This window comes from Lepidothrix coronata, unplaced genomic scaffold (assembly GCF_001604755.1).
Source record: "Lepidothrix coronata isolate B3197 unplaced genomic scaffold, Lepidothrix_coronata-1.0 Scaffold4, whole genome shotgun sequence".
Lineage (NCBI taxonomy): Eukaryota > Metazoa > Chordata > Aves > Passeriformes > Pipridae > Lepidothrix > Lepidothrix coronata.
In genome coordinates, this window is record NW_016690184.1 from 10,048,041 (window position 1) to 10,069,786 (window position 21,746).

General features: G+C 42.3%; 2 protein-coding genes across 13 annotated transcripts; one reads left to right on the forward strand and one right to left on the reverse strand.

The window, feature by feature from the left end:
* Positions 1-284: 284 nt before the first annotated feature.
* Positions 285-19,030, reverse strand: GJB7 (gap junction protein beta 7). Of its 8 annotated transcripts, none has more exons than XM_017825187.1 (4): positions 18,904-19,030; positions 15,381-15,591; positions 7,771-7,827; positions 285-2,708 (listed from the first exon to the last, which is right to left on the reverse strand). In XM_017825187.1, exons 2-4 carry the CDS (start codon positions 15,558-15,560, stop codon positions 1,896-1,898), a joined length of 1,050 nt encoding a protein of 349 aa, XP_017680676.1. In that variant the 5' UTR covers positions 15,561-15,591; positions 18,904-19,030; the 3' UTR covers positions 285-1,895. The 8 variants fall into 8 exon arrangements, with proteins under 8 accessions (XP_017680676.1, XP_017680670.1, XP_017680657.1 ...); XM_017825181.1 differs by having other exon boundaries at positions 18,881-19,030; XM_017825168.1 differs by having other exon boundaries at positions 15,381-15,597; positions 18,730-19,030.
* Positions 19,031-19,069: 39 nt separating this feature from the next.
* SMIM8 (small integral membrane protein 8) lies at positions 19,070-21,526 on the forward strand. Of its 5 annotated transcripts, none has more exons than XM_017825232.1 (4): positions 19,070-19,105; positions 19,676-19,717; positions 20,172-20,313; positions 21,207-21,526. In XM_017825232.1, exons 3-4 carry the CDS (start codon positions 20,194-20,196, stop codon positions 21,363-21,365), a joined length of 279 nt encoding a protein of 92 aa, XP_017680721.1. In that variant the 5' UTR covers positions 19,070-19,105; positions 19,676-19,717; positions 20,172-20,193; the 3' UTR covers positions 21,366-21,526. The 5 variants fall into 5 exon arrangements, with proteins under 5 accessions (XP_017680721.1, XP_017680734.1, XP_017680748.1 ...); XM_017825245.1 differs by having other exon boundaries at positions 19,087-19,105; positions 19,676-19,744; XM_017825240.1 differs by lacking the exon at positions 19,070-19,105 and adding an exon at positions 19,123-19,216 and having other exon boundaries at positions 19,676-19,744.
* The last annotated feature ends 220 nt before the right edge of the window (positions 21,527-21,746 follow it).

Below are 21,746 nucleotides of genomic sequence, written 5' to 3' on the forward strand. Positions count from 1 at the left end.
GCTAATGCACAAATTTATCAGAAACCTGTGTTGTCTAAACTGTGTTTGCTTCTCTTCATTTTCTCCCAAATAAACCTTACTTTAAAAACAATGAATACTTTTTCATTAGTGTGCTGTCTTGAAATCTGTCCTCAATAATTAAAACCCAGACATTTTAGAAACACTTTTTTCTTTCGTAGTGTTGCCCTTATCTTAAAAAAATTATGCATGAGGGCACAAAAGGTCCAAGATGATTTTGGGTTTTGTTCTCCGTTACTCAGACTGTGGAAGTCACAGTTTCACAGGGCTCATGGGCAGTGGTTTTGCTTCATGCATTCTTTGGTGGGTTTTGTCCAGTAGCTGCAAAAGACTTTCTAACTGGAATTTCTGTCATGAGCCACATTTCTGTGTATGTAGAAATTTAACAGGAAACATCCTGAATTACGTAAAGCACCTTGTCTTGATATAGGTACTGATTCAGCATCACTCGAGATGTAAAACTTTAACTGACCACAGGCTGGCAAGGTGGTATCTGAGGGACTGCTGTCACTGGTCAATTCGGCAGCAAAACCTTATAAAAGTAGGTTCATTTTAGGAAAAAAACCAACACACCTTGAAAATCACAGTCAAAAAGCACATAGTTTATTCACTAGTTCTTAAAGTTAATTCTGTAACTGGTACCCCACTACTCATAAATGTAATGCTAAAGGGTGCATTTTGATCAGGCTCACTACTGATATCTGTTCAAAGGTCTTTCATTTCAGCAACAGAAAGAGCACACCACCCTGAAATAAGTTTTTTTAGGCACTAGTTTCTGTTGTCTTAAAAGTCTAGGTTCAACAGAAGACATGTCTTAGCTAATTTCTATCCCTTTCCTGTTTTCCCAAATGATACACATAACACAGAGCAGAAGTGTGTGGTATTTAAGAGAGATTCTGAAACTTGGGGGGAAGGGAATAGATGATTCTTTTTTACTTTGTTTCTACTGGAGGTTTTTCATATTTTTACAGCAGAGAAATCTACTGAAGGAAAGAGCAGCAGTATTTTCAGCCTTACTTAAGGGACCAGATTCCAGGCTATTCAATACTAGGGACTACTGGCTACTGTTCTGCCATATTGCGTGGTCTGCATTTCTCTACTCACTCCTGTGGAACTGGGAATGATCCTTTCTCTTAAATGCCACAATCACAAAGCAGAAGACAAATCTAATGACTCGGGAGCTGCTTGGTGCTGCTTGCACAAGTTTGAGCAAGTGCCTTTCCTTAGAGGATGAGTTCTGATGATTAATACCCTTAAAGTTGTAAAGGGCTCAGATGCTTTCAGAAGGAGGTACTCCATAAACAGCTAAATAAGCAAGTGGGCTAAAATAGATGCGTCTACCTCTTCTTGGTTTTTTCTGGTTTTGATATGTTTTCTAGTCTGGTGGAATGGGCATGTGACTACATAGTTCACTTCAAACACCAGCACTTTCCTATTGCTGTTGCAACAGTCATCAGATCCACCCACCTGACAAATGCTGTACATCCCCTTATTGTTCAGTTTCTTAATCAGTCCCAGGTTCTTCCACCTCTGCATATAAAAAGCCTCTTTTTGCTTGTACCAAAGCAATTCTGTGCAATATTCAATACACAACTGTGAGCAATTGTTTCACATGATTTATCATAAGCGTCTGTGTTTATATTAAAACTTCATGGGATTCTCAGGCTTCTACACTTCTTGTTTAAACATGAAAAGATCTCGATGATTTTATGTATGACATATATAATGTAACTGAATTTATCAGCTAGAGTAATGGGGAACTAGTAGAGAAACAGTATTTCCTCTGTAACTATCCTTTCAGTTCTGTAAAGCACTCATGGGAAAAGCAATTTGTCAAAAGCAGCTTGTGTAATGGGAGGGTGGTCTCCAGCCTTCTTTCAAGTCAACGGGGAACATTTTTCATGTTCATCTCGTATATTCAGAGGCAAAGATGAGGGGCTATCGGGGAATCGTCCTTCAGGTGCTGCTCTGTTGTAACCAATGGTTTCTGATTTGCGACAATTGCTTTTGGAGCCTTGCTGTTTCTTCATGTATCTCTTCAGATAACATTTTGGGGAGTATTTGAAAATTAGATAAGTCAATTCACTTAGATTTAGTATGATGCACAGGCATGAAGTTGCCACCAGAAAAGAGAGGAAAATCATCTTCTCTGTGGGTTTGGAAATATAGCAGTCTACGCTACTGGGACATGGTCTTATGTCACATTTCACAAGATGTGGTATTTTGAATCCATTGTACAATTTATAAAACAGAGCAAGAAAAACTATTTCAAATCCTATTTTTAAAATGAGGCTGATTAGGTAAGTGCACAGCAATCCACCATCTATCTCTCCTGGGTTTCTGTAAAGCTTCTGGTTGTGGTGTTTCTCTCTGTAGGCAACATGAAAAACAACCAAGAGTGAAGGGGTGGAGACCATGATTAATTGCAAAGCCCAAAGTCTGATGTGGGAGACAGGGAAAAAATGGTCAAAGCAGACATTTTCACAACCAGGCTGTTTGATATTGCATTCAAATTCATCATGTTCATATTTCCAGATGTTTTCTGCGGCTGCAACATAAACCAGTAAGCGGAACATGAACACAACAGCTACCCAAATTCTTCCAACTCCTGTTGAGTATTTATTCACTCCACTCAGCAGATCACATAGGAATCCCCAGCTCATTTTTCTCTTCAAGGAAAGAAGGAAATGCTGTATCAAAGAAACACAGGATCAGAGAGATGCTTCCTCTTGGGTGAAGAAAAATGAGACATTCATTCAACATGAAATATAACCAATAGCTGAAATAATTTAAAATTATTAGGCATTTAAAAAGGAAAACAACAACAAGCTGATCTTGTTTCTGATAATTTGTACATTCTGAGGCTATTACACAAAATTTATGTGCTGTTTTAATACATTTTGTCAATTAGGCTGAAGCTTAATCATTCTGTTAAACTGTCCTCTGTGAGAAATGTGCGTGCTCTCCCCAAGGGTCTTCTGACAGGTAGAGCTTTCTCTGGCAAGTTCAGGCTGGCACTCTACCACTGAAGTACACTTAACTTAGACCTGTCAGTTATGCAAATACTAAGCCCAGGCAAATAAGATTTTGCTTTCAAATTTATGTATAGGAGCCACGTGTCCCATAATAACTTGACTACACAAGTGCAAATTGATTTCTTTTTGTCTGTGGTCTGACTTCTGGGTAAGCTTGTGCAACATTTTAAATCCTGTCCTGCTTCATTGGATTTTATTTGTTGTATTTCTTATTATGTGTATATCATGTGTATATCTTATCGCTCCAAAAATATGTGCATATGTGTGTGTTACAGTTTCTTATCTGCACAAGTTTTCCCCTGTCCTAAATCTGTAACACTTATTTTGGAAGAGCTGGTTAAGGGAGCCAGTGGCAGTGAGACTCTTGTCAAAGTCAAAAGAAGACCTGAGATAACCCCCAAGAATATACAGTCACTTTTCCACCTGGCCCTATCTCCTGGTCTGAGTGGATCTTTGAGGATATCAAACTCCCTTGTTTTGAAAGAGCAAAAAGTAAACGTATTCCCAGGACACAGAATGGCTGGAAGATATGAGGAGGGAAATCAGAATTTTCCAGATCTTTGTGTTCTTTTAATGTCCTTACCCATCTACTGCTCCTGCAAGCTCTGCCTAGCAGGAGAGGAAATGTACCCCTCTGTGGTTGCAGTGGCACATACAAATCCCATTGCTGTAGCTGCAGTTACTCCTGATGTATGAGCAAGTTCGTCCTCTGGCAAGTTTGAGTTCAAGTAGCAATGAGGCCACAGCATCACAAAGCTTCACAGGAAATGTTGTCAGGCATTGGAACAGGCTGCCCAGGGAAGTGGTGGGGTCACCATCCCTAGAGGTGTTCAAGAAATAACTGGACATGGCTCTTAGTGCCACAGTCTAGTTGACAAGGTTGTGATCAGCCAAACGTTGGACTTGATGATCTTGGAGGTCTTTTCCAACCTAAATGATTCTGTGATTCTATAAAGCTCAGTACTTCTTTTGCTCTCTCTTGATTCTGCAGCCCATCATGACTTTTGCCTATGGCCAGACTTCTGCTGGGGAGCAAGGTTGTTTGGGTATTCCTGCAGTGCTACCATTAGAGCTCATTACTTACTTGAGGAGCTGAAGGACAGCTGCAGAAATTAATATATTGCTGATTTATACTGGGAAGAATGGTTACCAAGCTACTTCTCTATGCTGCAATAAAAAATAACAGGGAAATATCAGTTAGCTTATATCTTTTCAGACATATGCTCCTATGCTTTTAAACATGTTTGGAGGATAGTGACTTTGTGAAATACCTCTTTAAAGAGCTGTTTCTGTCCTCCACATCTGCAAACAGAGCTCAAGCAGAAGATTAAACCAAGTTCTTGAAGACAGCAGCACCAGCGCTTTGATGCTTCCTAGGTAAGTAACACGCAATCACTGCATCAGTCTCAAAGGAGCTGAGCAGCAAAGCATAATGATACCACTGTGATAAAGCACAGGCAAGGAAACAAAGCATTCACAGGAGCAGGTATGAATGTGAGCACATATGTGTGCATCTTGTGGATGAGCTGTCCTCTGAAGAAGATTTGACAGAAAACCTAAAGAGGCCCTTCCTAAGATTTTTAAGATGCACACAGGCAGTGTTGAAGGGAAGACTGAATTTTGTTATGCCATGTAAAATGAGTACAGCTGAAAGGGGCTTTTGCTAATGGCCACAATAACCACACCATCCCTTTCTAATGTAAAAAGCCTAATGTCAACTATTAATCCATGCCTGGAATTATACCAGTTCTGAGCCTTCAGCTGAACAGAAATAAAAGATATGCTGGGTCACCAGCAAGGCGCAAAAATCAGTGGCAGCCAACACTGGTGGAAATCAGGCCATGGAGATACCTAAATATAGTCTGAGAAATTTACTTTGAGGATTTTACAGATCTGAAGATGGTTCCTGGTCTGTGTGCTCTGTTGAGGAGAAACTGAAATCTATTAAAGGACTGCAGGTCAGGTCTTGTGGCCAGCAGTGCTTCTACAGCCAGAAGCCTGCAGAACTTTGGTTATATTTTTTTCCACTTGGCAGCCTTCACATGATATTGAGAAATGGCTGTAAAGGACAACCTTCAGCTTCAAGCCTAAAGGGCCACAGAGCCTGTTTCGTGGTATTGTTTGGGTTATAACCAGCACAGCTCCTCTCTTCAAAGGAGCTGCAAATGTGCCTTTAAAAGATTTGTTTGCTTTATGCACCACTCTTGCTATAGATGTGGATGTTAACTGATGCTTTTGTATGCTTTGAAAATTCAATTAATTCACTGAAGCCTTGCAAAGAACATATGGAATGGAAAAACTAAAATGGACCTCAAAGATAAGGAGTTACTCAACTGATAAACAAGAGAAAATTGACTTAATGGAACAGCACAGGCACAGACTGCTGAGAAGTAAAGTTAGCTGAGGCTAGAGAAGACAAAGACATTATGTGGGCTGTATGACATTAAGAGCAAGGTGAGGATTCAGACAACAATAAAAGAGAAATCTTCTAGTAAGCACACAGCTGAGCAGTAGGAAAAATATGACAGTGTAAGAGGTTTTGTAGCACTTCTAGAAGTGGCAATACACATCAAAGCAGATGCTGAGTGGTGTCAGGATGTGACACTTTGGCAAAATTATATTCTGACTAACCTGAGGACAAGAGAAGAAAAAATGTGATTCAAATCTTTGTAGCCAAGGAGAGATTTCAGCCTTAGCATTCAGAGGAGGTTCATTTTGTGCAGAATGAATCAAAGGGAGTCAAGAAGGGAAGCTGGCTAAAGAAATTGAGTAGATTGTGGAAAATGTAGATGACATCAATTTACATCAATTTACATCCAATGCTGAGGCTGACAATGAAAATACTCAAAGGTTTAAAAAAACTACAAAAGGGTCAAAGCAGCATCTACTTGGCACTGTGGACATTAAGACCACAAAAAAGACTTGGCCTCTACGGGAAATTACAAAGGAGGCACTAAAGAGTCTTAATCAGTAGAAGATAGATTATTTCACAGAATCATTTCTCAGAATATTCTGAGTTGGAAGGACCCACCAAGTGCTCAAGAAAATGTTGAATGGAGCAAGAAGTGAGGTTAGATTTACTTCAGCCCCTGGCTTGATACACATATACACATGCACACTCCAGTTGGGACAAAAGGTGAAGATCAGAGATACATTGATTTGTTTTACTCATTTCTGACTGAAGTACAAGTGATAAGCATGAGAACAAGTTCTGCCAGTCAGTAAATAGAGCAGGTCATCTCTCTTCCTCTTCACATACATAATTTACTTCCTAGATGTGACTTAAACCAACCACCAACAACATACACACACATTTTTTCCTGCTCACTAGAGACACAAATGACCAGAAGAGCCTCCCCACCCCTTGTTTTCCCTCAAATGTGGGAGTGACTTGGTTTCCCCCCTTGGGGCTAGGCACATGCTCTGCTGAGCAAACAGAGTAACCATTAACTTCTGAATGTGCTGAATGTACTTCATTGAGTAAAGTGTTTGAATAATGCTATTGTTGTTGAATATATTCATCAAATATTCATTTCTGTCATTCACTGAGGTCTACAGAAGATTGACTAATGTACATTGAGTAATGCATCTGTTGAAAAGCACAGGGCTCAGAGAATTGCTTCACCTAGATTTTAATCAGCTCTGCTAATTTAATTAATTTAAAAGCAGAAAAGGTATCTTTGTGTGGAGGAAAACTGGGGGAGAGGAGAGGGACAGTAAGAAAATGCAAGAACAAACTGAATAACTAAAAAGAAGTGGGGAAAGCATCCAAAGTGTTAGAGGCACAAAGAGGGCAGACAATTTGGAGCTTGGAGAGCTGAAAAATTACAGGAAGAAGGCACAGTGTTATGGGAAATGGAAGTGGAATGGCAAGAAATAAGAGAAAGAACACAATCCTGTGAACAGTGGATCTATCAATTCTGCACATGCAAACTGAATTATCCTCACAGGTTGAGAGATGGAAAAACTCCTTTTTCTAAACTAAACATTCCTGGGGAATATTTTGCTGCACCTACAACTTACCCTTTTTTTATATATATTACAGGAAGAAAGAGAACCATAAATAGTGGCAAAAAATGATAAAGCAGAGAGCAGAATTAGAAATCACAGAGGAGGGTATAGAATCACAAAATATCAGAGCTGGTAACAGTTTTGAGAGTTTATCCTCTCAATTTTTTTTTTTACACTTTAATCAAAACAGCATCACAGCACTTTTATTTTTTTCCCAAACAGCAAGGAAAAGAAAAAAGAAGCATTGGCACAATGGTTTCCATAAACAACCAAACAAATAATGAAGCCTAACTTCAGATGTTCGTTTAGTAACTGCATTTTCCCCTTACCTTCCCTGTTTATTGATATAAGGAAGTGTGCATCCATTTTATGGTTGCTGAATCTTTGTTTCATGGACTGCCTACTGCTTCCTTACTGACTGCCAGAGGTGTGAAGTCCACAGGCTGAAAAACACTGATTTGCTTTTTCTCTGGCTTTCAAACAGCTTAGTTGTGCAGAAACTATTCCTGACAGTTCACCAGTCCCCACCATGGTCTATCTATTTCAGTGCTCCAGTGCTAGAAAAGAGGAGGGATGAGGAAACCACCTGGGAACACCAAGGAACAGTATAATTCAATTCACACTACCAAGCTGCACATGCACCAGCTGTTCAAACTGTTGCACATCTGCAAGAGGAGCTGAAGAACTGTTAGTACAAGACACTAACCTTGCAACACCTTTGTTTCCTGTTCAATGATGAGAACTCCAAGGTGATCTCCAGATCCTTATAAGAGAGTAAACGAGAAAACAGAGGTCACAAAAATTAACTTTGACTTCTTCAGACAACTCATCTCTTATCATAGAATAAGTAAAGCTGTAACCTTAATATAGTATTGATACTCATTGCTTTTTAAGGCTCTTCAAAACCAAGCCAGGTAAGGTGTGACCACCCATGAGCAAATGGAGCTCTCCTGGCCGTGTGCTGGACAAGTTGTTCACTTCTGCCACGACAGTTGCTAGTGGTTGGTAGTGCAGCAGAGTCTGTGGTTCTCAGGCTGATGTGAGCCAAAGGTTTCCTATCTGTTTCATCCTTGAGATGCTTTCAGTGGAAGGTGGAGGCCTCCAAATGGCAGAGGTAAATATATTGACAATAGCTTGCTCTTGTCTCATGGACAGACAAAAAAGTAATCTATAGACACTTAAGAATGAACTTCATTGATATAAACCCTTTCATTACATGTAATAAGAAAGGGAGTCTTATCCTCAAAACATTGACAATCTAGACAAAGACAACACTTGCTGTTGAGGTGGAGATGTCCACCAGAGAGGTTTATCCAGCATCACTCAGCACATCAGAAGCAGATCTGTGAAAAGAATGATTATCTCTCATAGCCCAGTCCCTTGCTTTCCCCTTAGCTTACTGATTCTAACCACTCACTGTTCTATGCCTATTATTAACTTTTAGCTCCTTGGAGCAAGAAATAAGCCCTTTCGTACATTGGGAGATAAAACGCTGGTTACTCTGATATTAAAAGTAGAATTCCACAAACAATTAAATAGTGCTTAAAATATACATGTGGTGTGTAAAAACATTAGCCTAGGTATTTATTTGCCAAACAACTACAGAAAGGAAAAGAAAAGACTAGATGGAAAAGGGCTCAGCTGGTCATTTAGCACCATACTGAAGCTGGTTGGTTTGGCATTTACAACTGACTTTTGCATGAGCTTCTGCAGTGATTTGGGACAAATCTTCCTTTCTGGGCTTCAGGATCTTAGCTGCCAAACATTCACTTCCCTGAAAATACAACTTCTAAACTACATTTTCAGTGGCTTCATAACATAAAACACGCTTGGCATTATTATTATAGCAAGTGGTGACAAAATCCTGTCTTGTTTTGTATTTAGGGAAACCACAACCACTACTTAAAAACCCAGCAGCTGCTGAGTGTGATGTTTTGCCAGCTGCTAATTGCTGTGGTCTCTTCTCTGCAGCAATGAATGGGTTTTGAGAGAGGGCAGACACAGTTCACTGTTTTCTTTGTTACTTAGTAAACTCTGTAATTAAAAAAAATTAAGTTCAGCAAAATGACTTAATTTTTTTAAGTCATGATGTACATATTTCACCTACACAACTACAACTGCATTTCTCCTCACCTTCATGCCAAACGAATAGCCCATCTCTCCCATGCTCTCCTGATGTAACCAAAAACCTCCTTCCGAAGCAAATGATCTTCAGCATTAATAAGTATTACTGTTCCATTCAGGCTACTGTTACTGTTTTAATGCTTTAGTCAACTCATAAAATAAAAAAAGAATTGAAAAAGTCAAAAGATTTCCACATGAACAAGCAATCAGCAATGGCCCCATTAAAATTTTTAACTCTATAGTTATAAAGTACTGCGGTAGTGCAGCAAAAAGAGGATTATATCCTTGGTTTATGCTGACTGATGCTACACTCGATTGAGGCTATTATCAAGCCTATTTGACATCTGAAAAACAACTTCTCCTTCAGTGAAACTACATTTTATAACAAGAAACTCTTAACTTACCTGCACCTCAGTGAATGATTGCAGCTGGACCCCAGCTTTCTAGTGGAATTAACAATTAACAATAGATTTCCGACAAAGGGAGTTACTCTTTAAGCCTTGAAGATGGAAACTGCTTATCTTCTAGGTAATATAAACTAAATGAGTGAAACCTGATCATCTCTCCTGGCACACTGTTCAAACCAGAACCATAAAGCATCTTGTATCATCAGAAAGATATGAGGAAACCGTGGCATTTATTTGAAGTCACAGGATTTATCTGCATCTTTTGAGCACTCATTGGCATCAGTTCAAACACTGCACACTTTGTTCTTTCACAGTAGCAACGGCACAGCCTGAAGACACGTGTGTTGTGAGCCTTAACTCCCACCCTGTTTGCTCTCTGACATTTTACATCGGATTTGTATTTTGTGTTGTCTTGGGCAAATCAACTGTCCATAAAACACAAATATTCTTTTAGGCACACATCACTCCTAACAATACACTGCACAGAAAGGCCTTTCTCTTAGAATTTTAAATTACGGTGGTTTTCCTAAGCAAGTGAAGCCTGAATTTTGTTATTAAAATATATTTTGGTTACTGTACCTGTTAATTGATTCCCACATTGGACTAGGCAGATGAACCACTCCTCACCAGAAAGCCTATAGCTTTATTTTTAATAACTAAGCTAAGGAATAAGTGTTTATGTTCTGCCTAATGCATCTTACTGAATATCAATGCTTTGGTGGCCATTTTTACCTGGGATGTGGCTATACTGCTGAGTAACATTACAAAATAAGGAGAAAGACCGAATTCCTTGCCTCTTACATGAATTCTTCGCAGTATAATTTATTCATAGTATAGTTTATTTAGCTTAAACTTACTGTGACTGTTATCCAGGAATTATATGTGAATGTTCTGTAGTTTTACAGAGAGGAAGGTACCACATAGCCTAATGGGTGCCTGAATCAGGACCTTGGTACCCCAGAGAAGCTGATGCCTCGGGAGTGTGACTGAAGGTACCATATCTTGGAGCTGGACTGCAAGTCCAAACAAAGCCTTCCAGCTGCCTGCTGGAGGGAGCTACCTGCCAGGTGAGCACCTTCCTCCCGGTACTGCTGCTGAATGCCTGACAAAAGCCATGGATGGCTGAACAAGGTCCCATTCACATAAGTAATTCAAAGGCTAAAATCACTGTAGGAATACTGGGATTACCTGTAGTACTGTAGGAATATTGTGATCACCTGTAGTACTGAGAAAATCAAAATTTAACTTTAAATCCAAACTTTTTTATGGCATTAAAGACATCTGAGCAATTGTAACTGTCCTACAGAGATGGAAAAGAAAAAAAGCCCCAAGAGCCTATTGAACTGAGTAGTTACAATCCTATCACTTTAATGTCAAACTGTTTAAGCATCTTTATGACACTCACAGTTGTATCTCCATCGTACCTAGTATATAAACATTAGACAGTGCCACTCTATTGTATTGAATTAAGAGGAGCCAGAGGCCATTGAGTGGCAGGAAAGCTATAACATAGTCACCATCGTGGAAATATGGTGGAATAACTCCCATGACTGGAGTGTTGCAGTGAATGACTACAAGCTCTTCAAAAGGGACAGGAGAGGAAGGAGAGGTGGTGGGGTGGCTCTGTACATTAGGAAGTGTTTCAACTGTATAGAGCTCAATGATAGTGATGATTAGGTTGGGTGCCTATGGGTAAGGATCAGGGGGAAGGCTAACAAGGCAGATACCCTGGTGGGAGTCTGTTATAGATCACCCAACCAGGATGAAGAGGCAGATGAACTATTTTATAAGTGGCTGGCTGACATTTCATGATCACTAGCCCTTTTTCTTGTGGGAGACTTTAACTTGCTGGGTGTCTGCTGGAAGCTCATGACAGCAGAGAGGAGGCAGTCTAGGACATTCCTGGAGTGTGTGAAAAATAACTTGCTGACACAGCTCATAAGTGAGCCTACAAGTAGTGGGGCCCTGCTTGACCTTCTGTTTACAAACAGAGAAGGTCTGGTGGGAGATATGGTGGTCAGAGGCCACCTTGGGCATAGCAACCATGAAAATATAGTTTTCAATTTGTGGTGAAATAAGGAAGTGGGTCAGCAAAACTTCTACCTTGGACTTCAGAGGGTGAACTTTGGTCTGTTCAGGACACTGTTTCAGAGAGTCCCTTGGAAAACAGCCCCTAAAAACAAAGGGGTCCAGGAAGGCTGGACATACTTCAAGAAGGTAATCTTAAAGGCAAGGGAGCAGGCTGTCCCTTGAAGGGATGAGCCAGTGGGGAAGGATGAGCCAGTGGGGAAGAAGACTGGCCTGGATGAATAGGGAGCTTTCACTAGAATTCAGGGAAAAATAGAGAGTTTATGACCTTTGGAAAAAGGGGCAGAAAACTCAGGAAGAGTACAAGGGTCTTGTTAGGTCATGTACAGAGAAAATCAGAAAGGCAAAAGCTCAGCTAGAACTCAATCTGGCTACTGCTGTGAAAGGTAATTAAAAGTGCTTTTATAAATACATTAACATTGTAAAGAGGGCCAAGGAAAATCTCCATCCTTTATTGGATGCAGAGGGGAACACTGTAACCAAGGATGAGAAAAAGGCTGAGGTACTTGATGCTTTCTTTGCCTCAGTCTTCAATAGAAAGACCGGTTATCCTCAGGGCAAACAGCCCCCTGAAATTGTAGACAGGGAAAGGGAGCAGAACAGGCCCCTGCAATCCAGCAGGAAGTAGTTGGTGGACTGCTGAGCCATTTAGACCCATTTAGTCTGTAGGACCAAATGGGATTCATCTGAGAGTACTGAGGGAGCTGGTGGAAGAGCTCTCCAAGCCCCTTTCCATCATTTATCATCAGTCTTTGCTAACTGGAGAGGTCCCAGTTAACTGGAGGTTAACCAATGTGACAGCTGTCTACAAGGAGGATCTGAGGAACTACAGGTTCCTTATCTCTAGTGCTGGGCAAGGTCAAGGAACAGATCACCTTGAGAGCCATCATGCAGCACAACCAGGGGATCAAACCCAGCTAGCATGGTTTTGTGAAAGGCAAGTCTTGCCTGACTAACCTGATCTCCTTTTATGACCAGGCGACACACCCAGTGGGTGAGGGGATGGCTGTGGATGTAGACTACCTGGACTTACAGCAAAGCCTTTGACACCATCTCCCATGGCATTCTCCTGGAAAAGCTGGCAGCCCATTACTTGGACAAGTTCACTCTTTGCTAGGTGAAAAACTAGCTAGATGGCTGGGCCCAAAGGGTGGTGGTGAATGGTGCTGTATCCGGTTGGCAGCCGGTGACCTGTAGTGCCCCCCAGGGATCAGTGTTGGGGCCAGTCCTCTTTAATATCTTTATTAATGATTTGAGCGAGAGGATAGAGTGAACCCTCAGTGAGTTTGTAGATGACACTAAGCTGGGTGGGAGCGTTGGTCTGTTGGAGGGCAAGAAGGCTCTGCAGAGGGATCTGGACAGGCTGGATTGATGGGCCAAGGCCAGTTGTGTGAGGTTCAATAAGGCCAAGTGCTGAGTACTGCACTTGGGTCCCAACAACCCCTTCAGCACTACAGGTTGGGGGCAGAGAGGCTGTAAACCTGCCTGGTGGAAAAGGACCTGGGGGTGCTGGTCAACACCAGCTGAACATTAACGAGCAGTGTGCCCCAGTGGCCAAAAAGGCCAATGGCATCCTGGCTTGTATCAGAAATACTGTAGCCAGCAGGACTAGGGCAGTGATTGTTCCCCTGTACTCGGCCCTGGTGAGACCACACCTCAAGTCTTGTGTCCAGTTCTAGACATCTCACTACAAGCAAGACATTGAGGTGCTGGAGTGCATCCAGAGAAGGGTCTAGAGGGTAAGTCCTACGAGGAGCAGATGAGGGAACTGGGGGTGTTTAGCCTGGAGGAAAGGAGGCTCAGGGGAGACATTTTCAATCTCTAGAATTACCTGAAAGGAGGTTTTAGCCAGGTGGGGGTCAGCCTCTTCTCAGGACAAGAGGGAATGGCCTTAAGCTGTACCAGAGGAGGTTCAGGCTGGAGACTAGAAATGTTGTCACTGAAAGCATGGTTAAGCATTGGAATGGGCTGCACAGGGCAGCGGTAGAATCACCATCCCTGGAAATGTTCAAGAAACGACTGGACATGGCACTCAGCGCTATGGCATAGCTGGCATGGTGGTGTTCAGTCAAAGGCTGGACTCAATGATTTGGAGGTCTCTTCCAACCTTAATGATTCTATGACTCTGTGTGGTGGTATTTATATATTAAAAAGCAACTGTAAGGTGCAGAAAATCTGAGAGTTCCAGGTTACTGCGTGACAGAGTTCCTTACTATGGAGTTTGCTCTGTTGAACCTGTGAAATTTCTGCCCTCTGTAGTCTTCTTAGGAGCTGTGTTCCCTGTCTGAGATCTGAAGAGTGCCTAGATGAGAGAGGGCACTAGAAGGATTTTAACTTATCCCAGCTTAAATTTATTGGGAGCCCAAGTGTTGAAGGCAGAGGTCAGTCCTGGTCTGTGACCCCACTCCCAAATGCCTTCCCAACTGCATTGGCCTGCTTACATCAGATCATCTCACTCATCCAGCTGAAAAAAATACTTTTTGTTTGTTTGTTTTCTGGCAATATTAGTTTTCAGCTGGACTAGGGAGTTGAGCAAAAAATTGGCCTACTCCAAGGCTGAGCGATTCTGAGATCGCACGCAAGGAAGACCAGAGCAACTACAAGCGCAAACAGGTCTCCCCTTGCCCCTCCTTTTTGGAGATGCAGTCTTAGCTCAAGTTTGTCTTTAAACCCACTCTAAGGTATCTGGCTCCATATTGTTGTAATGAGAAAATTCAGTACTGCACATGTTTCTCTGTTCTTCCTTTGTAGTAGAAACTAGCTTTTTCTTTCCAGAGGGGATGTTTTCAGTTTTGGTATTATTCTGTTCCCAGTTAGAAACAATTTGCTCACTCATTAATGAAAGTAGAACCAAAGAAAGTGTCTTTTTCCTTCCATACTGAATTCTGTTGAAAAAAATTTATAAGCTTAATCAGAAGAATAATTTTTGTTTGAAGAATAATGATTGCTTTAATCTTTGCTGGAAGGCTTGTTTGTCTCTCAGAGACACAGCTGGCTATCAAGTATTATAGAAGACATACACAAAATGTTATGAAACACAGAAGATTCACTCTAAGAGATTTTCATTTTTAAAATGTAAATTGCCTTAAAACTGTTTTGGATTGTCAGTGGTAGGGGTCCCAACCACTGCATGCTGCTGTCTGAAAACTGCCTTTTTTTCAGTGGGAATGACAGAAATGAGCAAGAGCTGCTGAAAAGCAGCATAAGGACTCTTGAGAATGACATGAGCGGAGCAACAACCACACAGAATGCTCTCAATGCCACCCCTGTCTAGCTGGTCTGTTTGTTTTTTCTTCTGTAGTTATGTCCTTATTATGACAATACTGTTGCACATGCCTCAGTGCAACAATGGGTTCCCTCATCATTAGCTGTGAGCAAGGGGGAGTACTTCTCATTCCTAATTTTTGCTTTCCCTTCTCCCCTAGACTTGTTCAGGACAAAAAAAAAAAAAATTTCCAGTTATCAACTCTAATTAAAATATTGTGAAACTGACAGTGTTTAAAACATTTTAAAAATCAGGTAAAACAGGAATGCAGACACACAGTTTACACTCACGTATGAAAACCCTAACAAACATGTGATGAAAGTTGCCCCTCAGTACAAGTCATACCAGTGAAGTCCCACTGTTGATGCAAAAAGAATTTTTTCTTCCCACAACAGCTCTGTAACTGTGTTTCTAAAGTAGGGATAATCTTATCAGTAGCTTGAGGCGCCCTATCTTTATGCTGAAGACGATATGAAGCTCTGTTCCTGTGCGGTACTTGAAATAGGAAGGAGCTGTGAGGTCAATCAGCAAAGATGTGGAGGCACTGCTGCTGCTCCCCGGACTGCAATAGGCTGGCTGTCGCATGCTAACGATGTCTGCGGGGCACAGCATCGGGTTTGCTCTGTTCCCTACAGAGGCTCTTCTGCAGCTCAAACGATAAGGGGATGTGAGACTCAAGAAAAGCAGAAACTGCTATTACGTTCTGAATGAATATGGCATACAGCAGAATCCTTTGAATGCAAAATCCCAAAGGAATTTATTTGAAAGGAAAATAAATCTCAGTAACGGACTTAGGTTTGGAAAAGGAAGGGTTTTTTGTGTGGTTATTTTTCAGAAGAGATACTCAGATATTAGACGACGGGTGACTCAGAAATTCCACAGATATTTACTATTCTACTCTTTATAGAGTCTCTTCTATAAAAAGATGCCAAACAGCTTTATAAGCCCTGATGGATTGAACATTTCAACATCCTGTTGGGTCAGATGATAGGAACAAAATATTCACATTAAAGATAAAATACAACACTTTCCCACAGTCAAAAAGCAAAACTAGAAACAGTAAGCAATCCAAGCTTTTCATCACTGTATGGTTAACCTGGCTAGCTGGAACATGCTTAGTACACCTGCCAAGTACCAACATTCACGTCAAAACCCAAACTCTCTTCTATGTCCCTCTTTGCTTCTCTTTCTATGCAAAAAGCCTTATCTCACAGCTCTTCACATGGAGAATATTTTCTCTCTGGCCAATGGTGTTCTTTTTACAGAGTCGAATCCTTCCCTGACAAGGGTGTCTGGGACTTACCTGTCCTCCATAAGAAAGATGGGAAGTGCCCAACAACTAGCACCAATCTAACAGTCCTTGCCACCATTATATGGCAAACGTGTTCTGACATAAACCCATCCTACCACAACCTGGAAAATACTATCATGACCCTGACTGACTTTGGATCAGAACTTTTATCTGCATGGATGGTGTAACTGCTGGGAAGGGGTGCATGTGCCGATAAGCAAGTGTGCTTTCTCAGTGTGGTGATATAAATGTTTTGCCTTCCCATATAAAATGTGGGGAGGAAAATTGCTTGGGAGCTGTATGCAGATAATCTCTTACGGTACTGTAAAAAATCCCCCTTCCCCTCAAGAAAATCAAGCTACCTTCCCAAAAATGAAGGCTCATGCAAAAACCTCCTATTGACTTCTTTCAATTAGACAAAAATGAAAACAAACAAGAGCAGCAAGCTTCACTTGGATTTCCTACTCAATAGTTTCCAAACAAAATCAGCTGTGTGGCATATGCTGCCAAAACAATAGCTACCAGATTAGCAGATGGTATGTTGTGAATTAAATGTTGACACAAAACCCAGACATACCACTCAATCCTCTCTTGACACCAAAACTTATTTCCCTACTAATTTTCTCATCTTATATTTAGTCACATAACCAAAAAAAATTCTTTAGATACTCCATCTGGATTTAGAAGGGACAAGTTAACCTGCAATATACTATTAATCTGCCATCTTTAAAAAAAAAAAAACAGTAGCTTGATTACTGAAAAAAAGCAAACCATGGAGCAAGTGGTTCTGAGTATCTGGATACCTCTACATTTCATAGAATCATTAAGGTTGGAAATGACCTCTGAGATTATCAAGTGCAACCATACACCTAGCACCACCATGTTCACCACTAAACCATATCCACAAGCACCACATCCACATGCCTTTTGAGTCCTTGTTGGGCAGCCTGTTCCAACACATGACTACCCTTTCCAAGAAGAAATTTTTCCTAATATCCAATGTAAACCTCCACTGATGCAACTTGAGACCACTTCCTCTTGTCCTGTCACTTGTTACTTAGGCAAAGAGACTGACCCCCACCTGGCTACAGCCTCTTTTCAAGAGTTGTTGAGAGCAATAACATCCCCCCAAGTCTCCTTTTCTCCAAGCTGGAAGACCCCAGCTCCCTCAGCCACTCCTCATAGGACTTGTGCTCCAGACCTTTCATCATCTTCATTGCCCTCCACTGAACCAGCAGAGGGGCCCAGAACTGGACACAGCACTCAAGATGTGGCCTTACCAGTGCTGAGTACAAGAGGATAATCACTGCTCTAGTCCTGCTGGCCACAGTATTTCTGATACAAGCCAGGATGCCACTGGCCTTCTTGGCTACCTGGGCACACTGCTAGCTCATGTTCAGCCAGCTATCTGCCAAGACTTGTGTTTGTCCCCTTCTGTGCCCATGGTTGCAATATGCTCCACCAAAGTCCTCTCACACACCCTCCAGGTATGGAGAAGTGTGAACTGGAGTTGGTGAGCTCAGAATTACATATGTGCTAATCCTCCAGCTGGCTGCAGCTATAAGTCTGTAATATTATCCATCATATCTTGGTTCTGCCAGCTGGTTACCTAGGGAACACTGATCTGTGTCCCTCCCTACCCTCCATGTATTGTTTTTTCCAAAATTTCAAATTTCTCCTCTACTTTCTAAAGGGGCTGAAACTGCCCGATGGCACTGAAGTCAGTGGAAGTGGAAAGGGTGGCATGAGCAGTCAGAGGTGATCAGGTGGGCTTTGTTTCCTCTGGACTCCGGGCAATTTTCTTAATTTTACTGTTTACAAATTAAAGGAAACAAAACACCACCACAAAGCAGCATTTACATAACCAGGAGTTTTCAGATGCCCAAAGTCTTGAGTTTGGATCTACACAACAGAAATCAAATGTTTAAAATCCAATGTATTTTTCTGCTCAACCAGCTGCACTTCCAGAGACCCGTCTTCACATGAAACACCCTTTCCCCATCCTGGCACTTGAGATCAACAGACGGGCAAAACTTACTACCCCTCCTTTTCCATTTCCCACATTTAAAACATAATTGCTGACAGCCTGATTGCCAGCATTTGCACTGCTGGATGAATCCCGGGCAGCTCTCGGGATTGGTGTGACCATGCCCGGGCACTGAGGAGTGAAGGGCTCCTCTGCCCACAGAGCCAGCTCCTTCCCCCACCTCCTTATTCAGCACTGCATTCAGTTTTGGGCCCCTCACTTTAAAAAGGACATTGAGGTGCTGGAGCATGTCTGGGAAGGGCAACATGTCTTATGAGGAACAGCTGAGGGAGCTAGGAGTGTTTAGCCCAGAGGAGGCTCAAGGGGAGCCTCATCGTCTCTTTTACCACGCCTGCAGTGAGAGGACGAGGAAATGGCCTTTAGCTGAGACACGGGGGACTTAGATCAGACATTAGAAAAAAAACTTTTCACTGTTACGGTGGTCAGGCGTCGGAATAGGTTACCCAAGGAGGTAGGTGGTGGAATCACCATCCCTGGAAGCGTTCAAGAGGCGCCTGGATCTGGCGCTGGGTGATATGGTTTAGTGGTTTAGGGGTTACAGTGGTAGCGCTGGGTAGACGGTTGAACTGGATGATCTTGTAGGTCTCCTCCAACCTTTACGATTCTATGATTCATACAGGAGGCAAGCCAACAGCCCCGCCCGATGGGTACACGCTGCCTGGTCCCCTCCCGCCGCCGGACGGCTGAAAGGACGGGCGAGCCCGGGCCCTGTCCCGCCCCTCCCGCTGCGCCACTGCCCTCCGCCCGGGAGGGGGCGCCAATGCGCAGGCGCAGCCCTACCCGCCCCGCCCCGCGGGGGGGAGCCGTTGGCGGCGCGCGGTGAGTAGCGGTGGGGGCGCGCGCGGCGTTACTCCGCTGCTCCCGGTCCCTCCTTCCGCTGCTCCCTGAGGCGGCGGGGACGGCGGGAGTCCCGCGTGTCCCGGGAGTCCTGTATGTCCTGGGAGTCCCTGCCGGGCCTTTCCCCTGCCAAACTGCCCCCTTTGTCCCGGTGGTGACGCCAGGAGCCCCCTCGCCGCCCGCCGGGAGGCGTCTGCCCTTCCGCTGCCCTTCCCAGGGAGGTCCCCAGCACCGTGTCGCCTCTGCCCCTCAGTCAGCAGCGTTAGCCAAGGGCGTTTTGCCACCTTTGCTCAGGTGGCATAGAATCATAGAATCACAGAATAGTTTGAGTTGGAAGGGACCATAAAATCATTTAGTTCCAACCTCCCTGGCATGGGCAGAGACACCTTTCACTAGAAAAGGTTGCCCCATCCCACCTGGCCTTGAAGGGATGGGGTATCCATAACTTCTCTGGGCAACCTGTTCTAGTGCCTCACCACCCTCACAGTAAGGAGTTTCTTCCATGCTCTAATTCTTCTGTATTCTAACTAGCCTAGACTTCCTCTCTTTCAGTTTGAACCCGAGGCGTCTTGGACCTGCCCAATGTGTGCAAAAGTGAGACCTGAGTCCTGGGGCTGCTGGGTGGGTGTACTACAGCAGGGTGTGGGCTGTCCTGATGCATATAAGGGTTAAAAAAAACCAAAACAATGTTTCCTGGCACTGTCTTTTTAGCCAGTGGTCTGAAGACTGATACTGCTCAGTCCACAGGTAGCCAAAGCATTAGCCAAAGGCAAGTGAAAAACCCTCAGCCCATTATCAGAAGATTCAGATTTGCTGTATGAAGATGTGCATCTCCAAAAGTTAATTTTAGGGTGCACAAAATTAACAGGATTGAAAATTGGTGTGCTTAAACTGGGAATGTTAGATGACACCGAAGGCAATCATTACTATATACACAAACTAAAATTCATGCTGAAGGAAGACAAATTGAGTGTGAACTCCTATTCAGTGAATGTAGCTCTTTTATGTTTTTTACAAAAATGACACCTGTTTTTCATTCTGCTTTTAGGAAGTATTCAATATTAAGTAACATGTCTTCCACCAAACCTTCCAATGAAAATGAAACACCTGGAGAGAGAAAACCAGGACTGAGGAGTGTCCAGACAACTATGCTCTTCCGAGCTGTGAACCCAGAGCTTTTCATTAAACCTGTAAGATGCTCAAGAAGCTAAATATGCTTGAAGAGACACAGCTGCTTTAAAATAATGATCACAATTCTGTGTGTGTTATATAACAGTCTCTTGTCATGCAAACCACTCAGAAATGTAACTAAAAATATTTTTTTTTTCCACTCTGATTGTTAAGAGCCCAGAACATTACATTGTTTATTGCAGCTCTTATTTCACTGTTGTGTTGTCTGGTTCTTTTGTACCTAGTCAAGCTTCTTTCAGAAAGTCTGTTTACAGACATGTTACCCATGTAATTTGACAGGTTAAGTAATAGGAGTTGTTTTTAATATTTAAAAGGGAACAAATCATAAAATGCAAACTTCTTTGATATGAAATGAGAGGATTTTTGGTAGCTTTTTGGGATTTTGGATTTTTCTTTTTCTTGTATAATTAAGTTAATGAACTTGAGGTTTTATTTGCACTTGCAGAACCCAGCAATGAATGACATTTTATGCGTATAATAGAAGTAAATTTTGTGATTATAATACAAAACCTATAATCGAGTTTGCTTGGTAGGAGCAGAGGGCATTGTCCCAGTAGTATATCCAGGTGAATTCTGTTAGAAGTTTGTAGTAATGACCTTTAGTAATTGGTTTTGGCTTATTCATTCATGCTCAAGCAGCATTTCTGCCCAGCAAAATACAGAGCACTGGGCAATGTGGTGTTCTGTCTCCAGAAAGGATCTTCTTTTTGAGAGGAAATTCTTTTTGCTATCAAAAAATTCAATCTGCAAGAAGGCAGTGATGATTTTTGCAGATGTCACAATAGTTTACTGTTCACTTTCTAATCTAAAATAGAAGAATGTAATGTAATGTTTGAGTTGAATGAAAAAAGTTTTCACTAAAAACATGTACTATCTTTTTATTTCTTCTCAGAACAAACCTGTGATGGCATTTGGACTGATAACAATTAGCCTCTGTGTGGCCTACCTTGGTTATTTGCATGCAACAGCAGAGAATAAAAAAGACCTCTATGAAGCAATCGACAGTGAGGGGGCCAGGTATATGAGAAGGAAAACTTCCAAGTGGGACTGAGAATGTAAGAAAGGAAATCAGCAAATGAGTCACAGAACTTTTCAAGGCTGTGTCTTTTTTCTCTTTCCATTGCATAATGGGTAAATGTCTCTTGCTATCTAATCCAATTCAATTTCCTTTATAAAATGCTGGCCCTGTACAAATAAATTGCAATAAAGATATAATAATAATGGCCAGTCTTCGCGAGCGAAGATTTGGGAAAGGTCATTAACCCTTCGAGCCTGCGCAGTGGATTTTTTAGGTGAGACCCAGCGTGCGCTGAACTGAGCCCACCCTTTAATCCTGAGGTTCATCTGCCGGGGCCGAGCAAGCTTGGACAGTGGCAGTGAGGTCCCCAGGACGTAGGTTCCCACCCTTTAATCCTGAGGTTCATCTGCCGGG

Coding starts and splice junctions, on each gene's coding strand:
- GJB7 (XM_017825187.1), bottom strand. CDS start 15,560: ATGCTGTGCCCCGCAGACATCGTTAGCATGCGACAGCCAGCCTATTGC. Junction 7,828..15,380: donor TAGGGCGCCTCAAGCTACTG/ATAAGATTATCC, acceptor CTCTCTTATAAG/GATCTGGAGATCACCTTGGA. Junction 2,709..7,770: donor GGAAACAAAGGTGTTGCAAG/GTTAGTGTCTTG, acceptor TCTTTGATACAG/CATTTCCTTCTTTCCTTGAA.
- SMIM8 (XM_017825232.1), top strand. CDS start 20,194: ATGTCTTCCACCAAACCTTCCAATGAAAATGAAACACCTGGAGAGAGA. Junction 20,314..21,206: donor CAGAGCTTTTCATTAAACCT/GTAAGATGCTCA, acceptor ATTTCTTCTCAG/AACAAACCTGTGATGGCATT.